The 11,645-nt window shown below is 39.5% G+C and overlaps 1 protein-coding gene across 2 annotated transcripts; it reads right to left on the bottom strand.

Annotated features, from left to right (window-relative positions):
* Window positions 1-1,221: 1,221 nt before the first annotated feature.
* ythdf3 (YTH N6-methyladenosine RNA binding protein F3) lies at window positions 1,222-10,536 on the bottom strand. 2 transcript variants are annotated; one of them, XM_014967048.2, is made up of 6 exons: window positions 10,286-10,536; window positions 9,939-10,198; window positions 9,566-9,590; window positions 9,258-9,337; window positions 6,693-8,351; window positions 1,222-2,219 (listed from the first exon to the last, which is right to left on the bottom strand). In XM_014967048.2, exons 2-6 carry the CDS (start codon window positions 9,960-9,962, stop codon window positions 2,196-2,198), a joined length of 1,812 nt encoding a protein of 603 aa, XP_014822534.2. In that variant the 5' UTR covers window positions 9,963-10,198; window positions 10,286-10,536; the 3' UTR covers window positions 1,222-2,195. The 2 variants fall into 2 exon arrangements, with proteins under 2 accessions (XP_014822534.2, XP_014822544.2); XM_014967058.2 differs by having other exon boundaries at window positions 9,939-10,195.
* Between the last annotated feature and the right edge of the window lie 1,109 nt (window positions 10,537-11,645).

Below are 11,645 nucleotides of genomic sequence, written 5' to 3'. Positions count from 1 at the left end.
GATGAGGAAAGGGTGCTTGAGAAGGCTTCATTGCTTACAGGAAGAAAGAAAAAAAAGATTTGTACTCGATCTGTGGTTTGGCAGGAAAGAAGAGCAGCATTTGGTACAATGTGATATAATGGCGCACTCTAGTGGACAGACAGTGAAGGTCTATTAACAAGTTAAATGAATGCATGTTGTTGCGTAACTCCTGAAAGCACCTCTTGTGGATTTGGCTGATGAAATTAAGATATTCTACTTTTCAGAAAATAATTTTTACTTACAATCATATTCAATAAATTATAAGTTGAGATGAGACCCATTTGGCATATCAAAAGTACCTACCTGAATAAACTTTTAAGTAGGCGTTAAGCCTATTTTTTTTTACATGAAATCCTTATTTCTGTATTATATAATTGTCTTTTGTTGGTCTGATGTTATATTCTGATATTAGATGTCACATTTTCAATAGCTGTAAGTGGAAAATCATTGTAGTGGAAAAATAAAGCATCTTAGCTTTATTGTTGAAATCAGTTTACGACTTTAGTCTGTAGTGTGAAAGAAAAAAGGATTCACCAACAAAAATAAGACACCTCCAAAACTTCTTTGTATTTTTTTTTTTATGTGAAGTGAGATCAAAATTTCTCAAGATGTCATCAAACATGGTTAAAGTTTGAGTATCGATTCTGGAATAAAAAATGTACATGTAATCACTTTTTCTGTTATTTTAAAAAGAAAAATTGGTCAGTTATTTATATCATTCTCAGTTATGAAAATCTTTATTGGCATTAAAATGATCAAATCCTTAGAATTCCTGACCAGATCTTTAGGACGTTTTCACTCTTATTGTGACGATTTACCTTTGGCGACAGTGAAGTGTTTGAGGCTGGAAGGCCTCAAACACTGAGGCTTCAAAGTGTTAACTTTACAAGAAACATTTTAAAAGATTAGTTTTAATTAGTTTTAAATCTGCCAGGAGTGAATAACTTCAGCCTCAACTATATCCAAGTTCTGTATTTACAGTATGGGGCTTCCCAGACTTGGAGGGTTTTACAGCCTTCCTCTAAAACTCTGGGGTGAGGCAGTTCCAGTAAGCAAGTCGTTTATTTACAGGCACTTACACTAATTGAAATGTATGGATCTGAACTGCAGAATATTTCAAGGACTAAGTGATATCCTCAGAAAGTACACAGTGTAAAAGTTTAAAGTCCGAGGGAAGGAAGTCACAACACAAAGACATCATCAGCGCTAAACATAATTCATTGTTTTATTTAGCTAGTGAGTTACCAAGAGGAGAAAATAATCACATATTTGCATTTGATGGTTCTTTCTCTTCCTTTGTTTCTGGCTGAATCTCCGTCCGGTCGATTAGCTGACCGTGGAGGTTCTCCCAAAAGTTCAACGGGTCGTTTAGCACGATCGAACCTGGGGTACAGTTAGAGTACATCCACATCAGAGCAACGACAGTCACCAAGTCTAACTCTGGCAAAGCAGCGGGTTTTCTCCTTGGACAAATGCACTTCAGAATGACGGAACCACAAGAAAGAAAGAAAGAAAGAAAGAAAGAAAGAAAAAAAGAGGTGTGTAAGCTGGCAGTTCACCAGCCAGCTGCATAATTGTAAGCTTTTCGTACACAGAAAAAGACGCAGAAAGAAAGGGGGCAAGGTAAGGGTAGGCCCTATGATTGGTACGATTCTGGCCGCTTCCTATTTATGTCATCCCACACCCGTCAATTTCTAGCCCTCAATCTGGCAGATTGAGTCAATTTCCACATCTTTAATTCTCTTTGAGGCCAGATCAAGCTCACCAATAACCCAACCATTTGAGGCGACAGTAAAAAAAAAAACAGAAAAAAAAGTAAAATCGGTGAACTCAATGTCTTCTCTGGTTAATCTGTTAGAAGCTCACAAATGAAAAATAATCAAAGAACAGAGTTAGCTAGTTAAGGGTATTGGCAGAGGCTGCTTAGAAGGACTGAAAGTGCTTAAAAAGACAGAGTTTCAAACAGATTACGCTCTTTTTCTTGTGAGACAGGAAAACGGGGTTTGATGCACCAATCAACGGATACAGGATGAGTCCACCTAATGTCGCGCTCAAGTCTTCGGATACGTTGCTGTCTCGGGAGGACAGGCCGCGACAGTCCCTCCACCGTGGGGTTAGGTTAATTTGATTTAAAGGTCCTTCATCGTTAGTGTTGCGGAGGGTCTGCCTCAAGGTCACTGCTTATTCCTGCTGCGCTCCTGGAGGACGAAACACACACACAGATCAGCAGTTAGCGAGAGCGGAGAAAGAAAGGTTTCAAAGCCAGCATCGTCAGTGAGATTGATGCTTTCTACCTCATTTCATCCAATTAGGATTATTCACAAAGGTAAACACTGAAGAAATTACACATACGTTAAACACAGATGTATCTGAAGCAATTTCCTGTTGATTGCAGCTACTACAAACCCAAAATACAAGTTCACAGACACGTGGGAGACCTACAAAAAAGGGATTTTTAATAAGTAAACAGCACACTGAGTGTATGTCCATGTATTGTACAGTTTATGCATTCAATTATAAATAGAGCTCATTGTGCATTAATTATCAATAAGGTATGACACAGAGACCCAGAGGTCATGCTGTTTTAATAGCAACCTTTAGATCATATCTTAGACATAGAAGCGCTCCACACTTAGTGAATATCCCCTCAAACCTCTGAAAACACTGCTTCAAAAACCAATCAAAACAACCAATCAGCAACCTTTTCTTCAACACTTTTTTCTTCCACTTAATTTTCCATCATGCTGCAATAAAGCGCTCTCCGGACAGCTAACTTCTTTAGCAATGACTGTTTGAGGCTTACCTTATGGTGAGTGTTAGCGACTGTCTGCTGGACATCTGTCATATCAGAAGTCTTTCCCATGATTCGACAGACAATAACCTTTCTGTGCTGAAAATCTTATTTTTTTTATTTTTTTTTATTTTTTGTAATATTCTAATTTTCTGAGAAGCTGAATTTTGGGTTTACATTAACTCTAAGCCAGAGTCATTCGTATTAACAAAAACAAAATCTATAAACAACATATGAAATGAATGCATATAATACGTTTTAAATTCAATTACTAAAATAAACTAATATTTAAATCACATTTTACCTTGTCTGGTGTTGCTTAAATGGAGAGAAATTATATTGAAGAAACCATTTTTTAATTTGTAAACATATCACCTAAACTAGAAGTAATGAAAAGGTAACTCTTCCTTCCATACTCGTGTAAAAATAATAAAAAAGCAATTAAGAAGAGAACCAATACCGCTACTAGCAAGCAAAGCACCGAATGGAAGTCTGTAATGGCTTAATGTCTTTTTTCGTGACTCATCTATGCCTTGTATTACTTTAAGACGTACATTTATGAGTCTGTCTTTTTCCTGTGTGCCATTTTTAGGCTGATCTATTTGCAGAAATAAAATTCAATCTTCAATCAAAATGGTTTTTCCATTTGTTTTGAGATGCGTCAAAAAATAAATAAATACTGCAATTTTATTAGCATGCAGGGAGCACTTTCTATTCATCAGGCAGCTTTTGCTATATATTGCTCTGGAACAGAAAACTGCTGTTCTTGTTTATTAGGTGTAGGCGGGGTTTAATCAGGAGGGTGTAATTTACGCAGCAAAATTTTACTTCATCAAATACCCGGCACATTAGTGCGGGAACTGGACATTCAGCAGGTTGACTAAGATATTTTGCTAACTGCAAGTTTTGGTTATGTGTACACAGGATTTTTTTTTTAATACCTTTAAGAGCAATAAGAGTGTTTGCATGCAGCCTCCCAGGGAAATATGTTAATATATAAATTCGATAAGCCACAACATCAAAAGCACTTACAGGTGAAGGGAATTAAACTGCTCATCTTGTTTCAGTCTAAAAATTCATACAGGGAAATGTTGGCTCCATGCATTCGTGTGGTTATTACCGCGATACATGCCAGCCAACCAACCAACCAAGCTACACCCCCTCCATGGCAACAGTCTCCCCCGACTCGAGCCTGCAGCATTGCAAAAACTATTCAGGAATGCATGCAGGGAACACAACTAGCAGCCCAAGGCGCCGACAGCAACAGATGCACTGGAAGAAGCCAAGATCCAGAACTGGAACCCAGTGGACCAGCAATTTTCAAAAAAATCACTACAGGACGTATGAAGATGCCTTCATCTTGAAAATGTGGCACTTACATTTTTTTTTTCTCCATTCTGGTTGGGTTCAAACTTGTATTTTATTATTATTATTTTAATGTTTCAAAACAATGAATGCCACAACTCTCAGTTTAAAAAAAAAAAACAAGTTTTGAACACTTAATTTTCAAGTTAAACTTTGCAATTGTACATCACTTCACATGAAGTCTCCACAAAACCTACTAAAGTTTAAAGTTGCCAGCATGACGGGACGTGAAAAAGCACAAGGAATCCTGTGCTCTATATTTTGTTGAGGATATATTTTATGCTAATTCCAAGTACCTGAGAGTAATCACCAAGATAAAAATACAAAGCGCATGTTTTAAGTTAAAACAACCAGAGAAAGAAACTGACTAGAAAACAGGAGAAAAGAATTAGATCCCAAGGAATGAACTGACAAAATATTCAGCCATATTTACACTGTCAGGAGACTGCTGTCACTACTTTCTGCTCGTAACCCAAAATCTCACGTAGTCAGGGATAAAAGGAGGCGTATATTCTAAACAAAATATCACTCCGTTCCTACAATGTCAAATATTCAATGGCTTGTTATAGATTAAAAGAAGATGAATGCCGTGAAGCGTCATGTGAAGAACAGCACAGGTACAAAACAATTTTTTCCCCCCTTCCCATTTCTCAGATGAAACAGTGCTCTCTTTGAGGTTGACCATATCAGTTCCCTGGGAAAAATGCAGAGACCCAGACCCCAGCAGTAACTCAATCCCCAGATGGCCTGCGACAAAAAGCCTCATGATATTTAGTCTATACAAGGCCTGCAGCTCAAATCAATGTAGTTCTTCAAGTTAAAATATAACCTGACTGAGCAATTCATCACAAAACTAATTATGCAATTCATCTCCTCAAACTAATGAGAAAAATGTACTTTTCAACTAAATAAAGTTACTTTTTAGAATCTTTTCAATTATGAAATTGTGCGCAGTACCAGCTACAGAAAGATTAAAAATGGACTCGATATTCAATAAAAACTCCAAATAAAATTTAGACGCAAGGTTATCTGTCCAATCAAAAACAATAGCATAAAGAAAAAGGAAAAAAAAAAAAACACACCTTGAGATGGTGTTAGGAAAAGGTCTTGTTGCACAAGCCTGACATCTTTGAAAGGCTGGGTAGGACAGGCCAAACAACAGGCAACAATTAACCTTGTCAGGTGAAGAAGGGCGAGGCCTCGACCTGCGCCGATCCCGTCATGTAATGAGGGTCAGGGATACAAAAGCAGCACGGCCCGACGTCTGCGCGACGCGGGATGAAACCGGCTTCCTACTGACAGTTTGTTTTCAGGAGCCTGAAAACACTGACTAGAAATATTTATGAGAAAGGAACCGAGTGCATATTAACGAGGTCAACAACGAGGAGTCAATATAGCGTCAGTGCAGCACCAACATTTGGAGAAACAGAGAGGGAGGGGGTCCTTGTGTATGTGTGTGTTTTATGGATATAAGAATGGATGCAGAAGGACACTACTAGAGATTTAATTCTGTTTGTTTTTTTAACTTCCATTTGAATTACACCATTATTACCACTATTGGGACATAATTAAATTTCCCCTCTGAGGATGTTAAACTAAGGGTGTTTTTCAGAATGACAGCTCAATGTGATTAAAGAACTTCATAATATATTATGCAGAACAAAAAAAAAAAAAAAAAAAATATATATATATATATATATATATATATATATAACTCTGCTAACTGTGCCAGGACACATTTTAACCACTTTGGAGCCTGGGAGCTTATGCTGTTAAAAGGCTAATAAAGCATGAGGAGTCTGTGGATGCCTGGGAGGGCTTGTAGTTCAAAAGTAGATCCAACTTTATGTCTGCCTTTGTCTGGGAAAACGGAATGCCAGGAATGTGGGTTATTTCCGGAAACACGACAGTCACCTAACTCCACTTGGGTGACTCTTAGCAATCTTAACAACGCCAAATGGCTGACGCAGGTTCAGGGTTCCTCAACTTGCTCGTGAGTAATGGCGAAGCGTCAATCTGCAGACGGGCCTCGGGGGAACTTCCATTTATTGCAGACTGTCGATGCAGCCGCTGATGTTACAACCTCACATCAAGTTGAACAACATCGGCTGATTATATTTACAACAACCAGCAGAAATTCAAAAATACTTGGCCAGTTTTTTTTTTTTTTTTTTATAAAATGGCCAACAAATTACATCAGGAATGTGAAGGAGCTGTTTATAAAAAAGGAACTCACAGTGGAGACCATGAAAAGATTGTCTACTCAACAACCTACAATGGCGGCGTCTGGTCAGCAGCTGATGCTCCAAGGCATGGCACCCAGATATTGTTTTGGAAAATAAACAACTTCTTAAAAATACCCATGACAGAAGTCATGGGTACTTGTAATTGATCCCACCTCGTCGTACTTTGCCAGAGTACTCTGTGTTTGAGGTGCCAATGGAGGCATGGAAAATGACATGACCCACCAGAAGTGTGTTCCCTTTTAAGCTCAATAGAAGGTAATTTATCTCACCTTTCTCAAAGCCTCCTCTTCTTCCTGACGTTTCTCATAATGTGCAAAGTCATCAAAGATTGAGGTGGTATGCTTGTAAGTGGCAATAACCTTAAGCACTTGTTTGGCCTTCTCCAGAGGCACTTCCTGAGTGTCCCTGGAGTTGGTCACTGGCTTATTGTCATTGTTCTCCAGCCGGATGTGACGCAGCTGGTTGTTGGGCACATCCTTGATGAAAATCCACTTCACCTCAAACTTGCCCTTCCACTTGTCCTGAGACCAGACGCCTGCGTAGGCATTGTAGTCCACTGGCGATCGCATTTCGGCCACACCGCAGAAGTGCCCACTACCGTTGACGCTGAACAACAGGTACAAGGGGCCCTTGTTGCATAGCGAACGGTAAGCACTATCCAGGCGCTTGTTTCCATGTTCTGTACTGCACCAGATAGAGTACTTGATTGAACGGTGGATGTCATCTTCTGAGTAGCTCTTGATAATGAAAACACGTCCATTTTTCAAGTTCCAGTCAAAGTCTTTGGGGTTGTAGTTGTTGACGGTACGGAGTTTCTCCAACACGGGGTGCACTTCTCCAGAGCAAGGGGAGGCACTCAATGGAACTCCGCCACCCAGACTAAAGCCCTCACCACGGTTCCTGGGGGCAATCCAGCGATTGGGGGGTGGGCCAAGCTGCTGAGGTTGTTGTTGATGAAGGTGCTGTGGGAGGCCAGGTTGGGAGGGGAGGTGCAGGTGAGGAGGGCCATGGGGCAGAGGCTGCGGGTGCTGGGGTGATTGTATAGACTGGAGCTGGAAAGGCTGGTGTTGATGCTGGGGTTGGTGCGGAGGCTGAGGGGGCAAGGGGTTCCGCAGTAAGGGTTGGGGCTGTGCAAGGAGAGGGGGCTGCACCAGAGGTTGTGGGGGCATCATAGTCTGAGCTAACGGCGGTTTGTTTAAAGAGCCCTTATCGTCCCAGGTACCAATGTTCATATTGTGCTTAATTGGGGGTGGAGGAATGGCAGCACCTCCCCCCATCCCCATGTTGGCTTTGGCTTTGACCTTGAGCTGGGGCTTGGCCGGTTTCTTGGCAATTGCTGCCCAAGTGGCAGGTTTAGGTGCAGACGAGTTGACAGATGGAGGGAGATTATTGGCCATTGTACTGTTCATGCCCACTGTACCCCCTAAAGGTGAGCCAACGGTTTTGGTGACAGCAGCCACCATGTCCGTACCCAGCTTTAGCCCCGTCATACCCTGCTCAATGCTGTTCAGCACTGGGACCTTACTGAGCTGGGTGTCACTTCCAAAGCCCGCCTGTCCGTCTGTGATTGCCCGGCCCAGTGAGCTGGGAGCGTAGCCATAGCTGTTACTGTAGACTGAGCTCTGAGTTGACTGACCCTGAGAGACACTGGTTCCCCAGGTGGAAAAGTCTGCACTGCCGGGAAAGAAGTTGAAGCCATGCTGCCCGAGAAATGGAGGAGTGTTTCCTAGGGCTCCTGGCTGGCTGAAAACACCATCAGGGATAAAGTGCGGCTCCCCATTGCTCATCTGTCCATAGGTGGTAAGGTAGGGCATAGGTGGATCTCCAGCTGTGGACCAAGCAGCCTCTCCCAGAGAATAAGGAAACCCAATGGATGGAGCATAGTAGCTGGGCATGTAAGGATCAGACATTGGTGGATAGCTGTTATTCTGCATGGCACAGAAAGACAAGAGATTGAAAGTATTATTCAAAAAGACAGATGCTTTTGCATTTTATTACTGTTTAAGTAAGTTATATGTAACAAAATTACATTTTAATAAATTTCTTTTTCAACAACTCTGTTTTGTTGTACTGCCTTAGTTTAATGAAAAGTGCTGTTCATATGAATGCATTATAGCATCTGAGTACACAACATTGGAAAACATTTCAAAGAGCATCTATTAATTTTACTGTCAGATTTACAGGTAAGGCAAACATCAGAGTATCACTAGTCTTTTTTCTTATTGTATTTTTTTATTTCATTCACTCTAGCTGAGCTTAAGCTATTCTGCAATGAATAGTGGAAAACAATTGACCAATTCTAAATTTCACAGATCTGGTTGAGGCTGCTACCCCCGCGACCTGACCCCGGATAAGTGGAAGAAGACGGACGGATGGATGGTTGAGGCATACTCCAAAAGAATTGCAGCTTTAATAAAGATGGTTCCAAAAAGCACTGACTCAGGGGACTGATTACTGGTTCATTTTTTGTTTGAAAAAATTTTCCTTCCACTTCACAATTATGTGCCATTTTGTCCTAGATTGATTCAGGGGATATGAGTAATATCTCATTGAACTGTATGGTAGCCATGTACAACAGAAGCTAATAATAACCTATTATGAGACATTGGAAAATAAAACTCTGAACTTGGAAATAAACATACAGAAGGCACTTTAATTGAAATACAAAAAAGGAACTCAGAGTTGACTTGTGAGTTTGATTTTTTTCTTTTTTTTTCAGAATAGTGGCAAAATTATTTTGTAAGTTAAGTGTAAAAAAAACTACTACTTATTAAAAATGGCTGTGGCAATCCTTATCCTAATTTAAGCATTGTGTATTTTAAAAAGTACATTACCTGATTTGTCTGGCCGCTTAGGTAAGGCTCAAAATCATCATCATTCACACCATCCTTTTGATGCATGGATCCGTTTTGCACTAAATATAAAAAGGGAAAAAAATCTAATATAAGTAATTAAAAGAAGCTGTAATCTCCAAGCAGCCATGATGTCAGATGGCTACATTTTGATCACAGGTATGCTCTGCTGTGTTGTGTCAACAATGCTCCAGGCTGCAGTTTGGACTACAGTTCAACAACACTGTCAGCAAGTAATAGCACAGAATATCATAACCTGCAGTGGCTAAAACTCCCAGTCAAAGCCTTACCTTTATTTCCTTGTCCTTTGGTTCTCTGAAACAACAAGTGATAAGATATTAAAACACACTGGCAGAGCAGACAGACACTATCCTACAAATATAACACCTAAGTGTGAGCTTTTGCCCGGATGTTAGCATTTACAGGTTGCTTCGTCTTACTAACCGGATGTCAAACGCTCTGACAACCAGTAAACGGTGCCGCATTGGCAACCGGCTGCAGCCGGTGTAGGTTGGCGGTACAGTTGGCCTACCTTTCAGCTAACAACCACCACATATCAAAGACTTTGTAGCCTGTTTGATTTGGCACAGTAAGCCCGTCAAACAGTGGTCCGTAAAGTTTTATTTCGTCCTCAAAGCTAGCATACAGCGCAGCTACACGAACCTGATCGACTGTGGTCGCAGACATCCTCCAGGAACCGAAACTGCTCGCTGTTTGTCAGACTGTCCGCGGCTTCTCTCTCCCCCCCTGCTTGCTCGTCTCTCTGTTTCTGCACTTCGGTGCTGCTTTCCTGGTTCGTCTCTCCTTCTCGTCCAATCACTCCGTGAACGTTACAAGGCGGCGTTTTTTTTCTCCCCCCCCTGCTGGGCTAAGATCTGACGACGACCAGCCTCTTCCAGCTGCTTCAGGCGACTCGGTGTCTGCTGATGAGAAGGCGTCAATCAGCGCGTCAGTGTGACCGAGAATGGTGTTTAATCAGTCAATGTGAAAGTGATTGGAATATCCCTTACTATTCCACAATGGCGGATTGGCTCTTTACTCCCGCTTCCGTTCCGTCCTGCTGCTCCGTGACCTTCCGCCTGTGACGCTCTGAGTCATGTTACAAACTAAAGCTTCACATGACAGTCACAAACACACAGTAACTTTTCTGCTTATTTTCTTTCCTTTACTGTTTCATGCACTCAGTCTACTACCTGCCATGCTAACCGACAGCAAAAGCACAGCTTTCTTAGCTTACAAGCATCTGTTTCCCAACCCTCTATCTTGAGAGATTCTGCAATAAAACAGTATAAAACTACAGAATTGTATGGAAAGCCAAAAGTGCCAGAATCCAATAAATTATTAGATCATCAAAAGCATATTTTTCTATAGATATCTCACTTTTACTCAGGATTATTTTAGTTCAAATTAAAATTGAGAATTATTAAATTTACCAAAATAATTTAAATGTATTTATTTAGTCAGAATAGAGTGCATTCACAGCTCAATGTAGCAGTAGATTAGCATAACTAGCACTATATCATTCATATCGTTTTATATAAATCATGTAGCTATATTTACAGATCTCAAACAAAAGTTCTCAACAAACAGACTGAAATATATTTATGGTGGCAAAAGTTGTGTTTTGGTCAAATACGTTATTGTGGCAATTTATTCCATGTCCAAAGATACAACGACTACATATAGTCGTTGATTTTTGATATTTTATGTGTTATTTTGAGTGTATATACATATATATACACATTTATCTTTGCAGGGTTGCAAAAGAGATGATGTCACTCTCCAGCGGTAATTGGGCAACAAACAATGCAACCTGGATTAATTAACCTAGTATGTTTTTGTGTTGTGGGAAGAAGTCAGAGTACCCAGAGGACTAACACATGCACGTGGACTACATGGCATGTAAACTTCATACAGAAACACCATTCTTATGGAGAAGCATACATACACAGGTTGGTATACTCAGACACACACAGTGTTTAGATTCAGGTGTTTTCAGACATTCTTGATGTTGGGCTGATATACATCTTGCAAAATATATATATATATATATATATATATATATATATATATATATATATATATATATATACATATACATTGTATATGTATACACCGGACATTGTGGTGGTGGATATATACAAGATATATGTATATATATATACATCTTGCAAAATATATATATATATATATATATATATATATATATATATATATATATATATATATATATATATATATATATATATATATATATATATATATATATATATAAGATGTAAAATATATATATATATATATATATATATATATATATATATATATATATATATATATATATATATATATATATATATATATATATATATA

This window comes from Poecilia mexicana, unplaced genomic scaffold, assembly GCF_051168715.1.
Source record: "Poecilia mexicana isolate PSO_F unplaced genomic scaffold, ASM5116871v1 scaffold_20, whole genome shotgun sequence".
NCBI classification, from domain to species: domain Eukaryota; kingdom Metazoa; phylum Chordata; class Actinopteri; order Cyprinodontiformes; family Poeciliidae; genus Poecilia; species Poecilia mexicana.
This window is presented reverse-complemented; position numbering and strand designations above follow the sequence as displayed.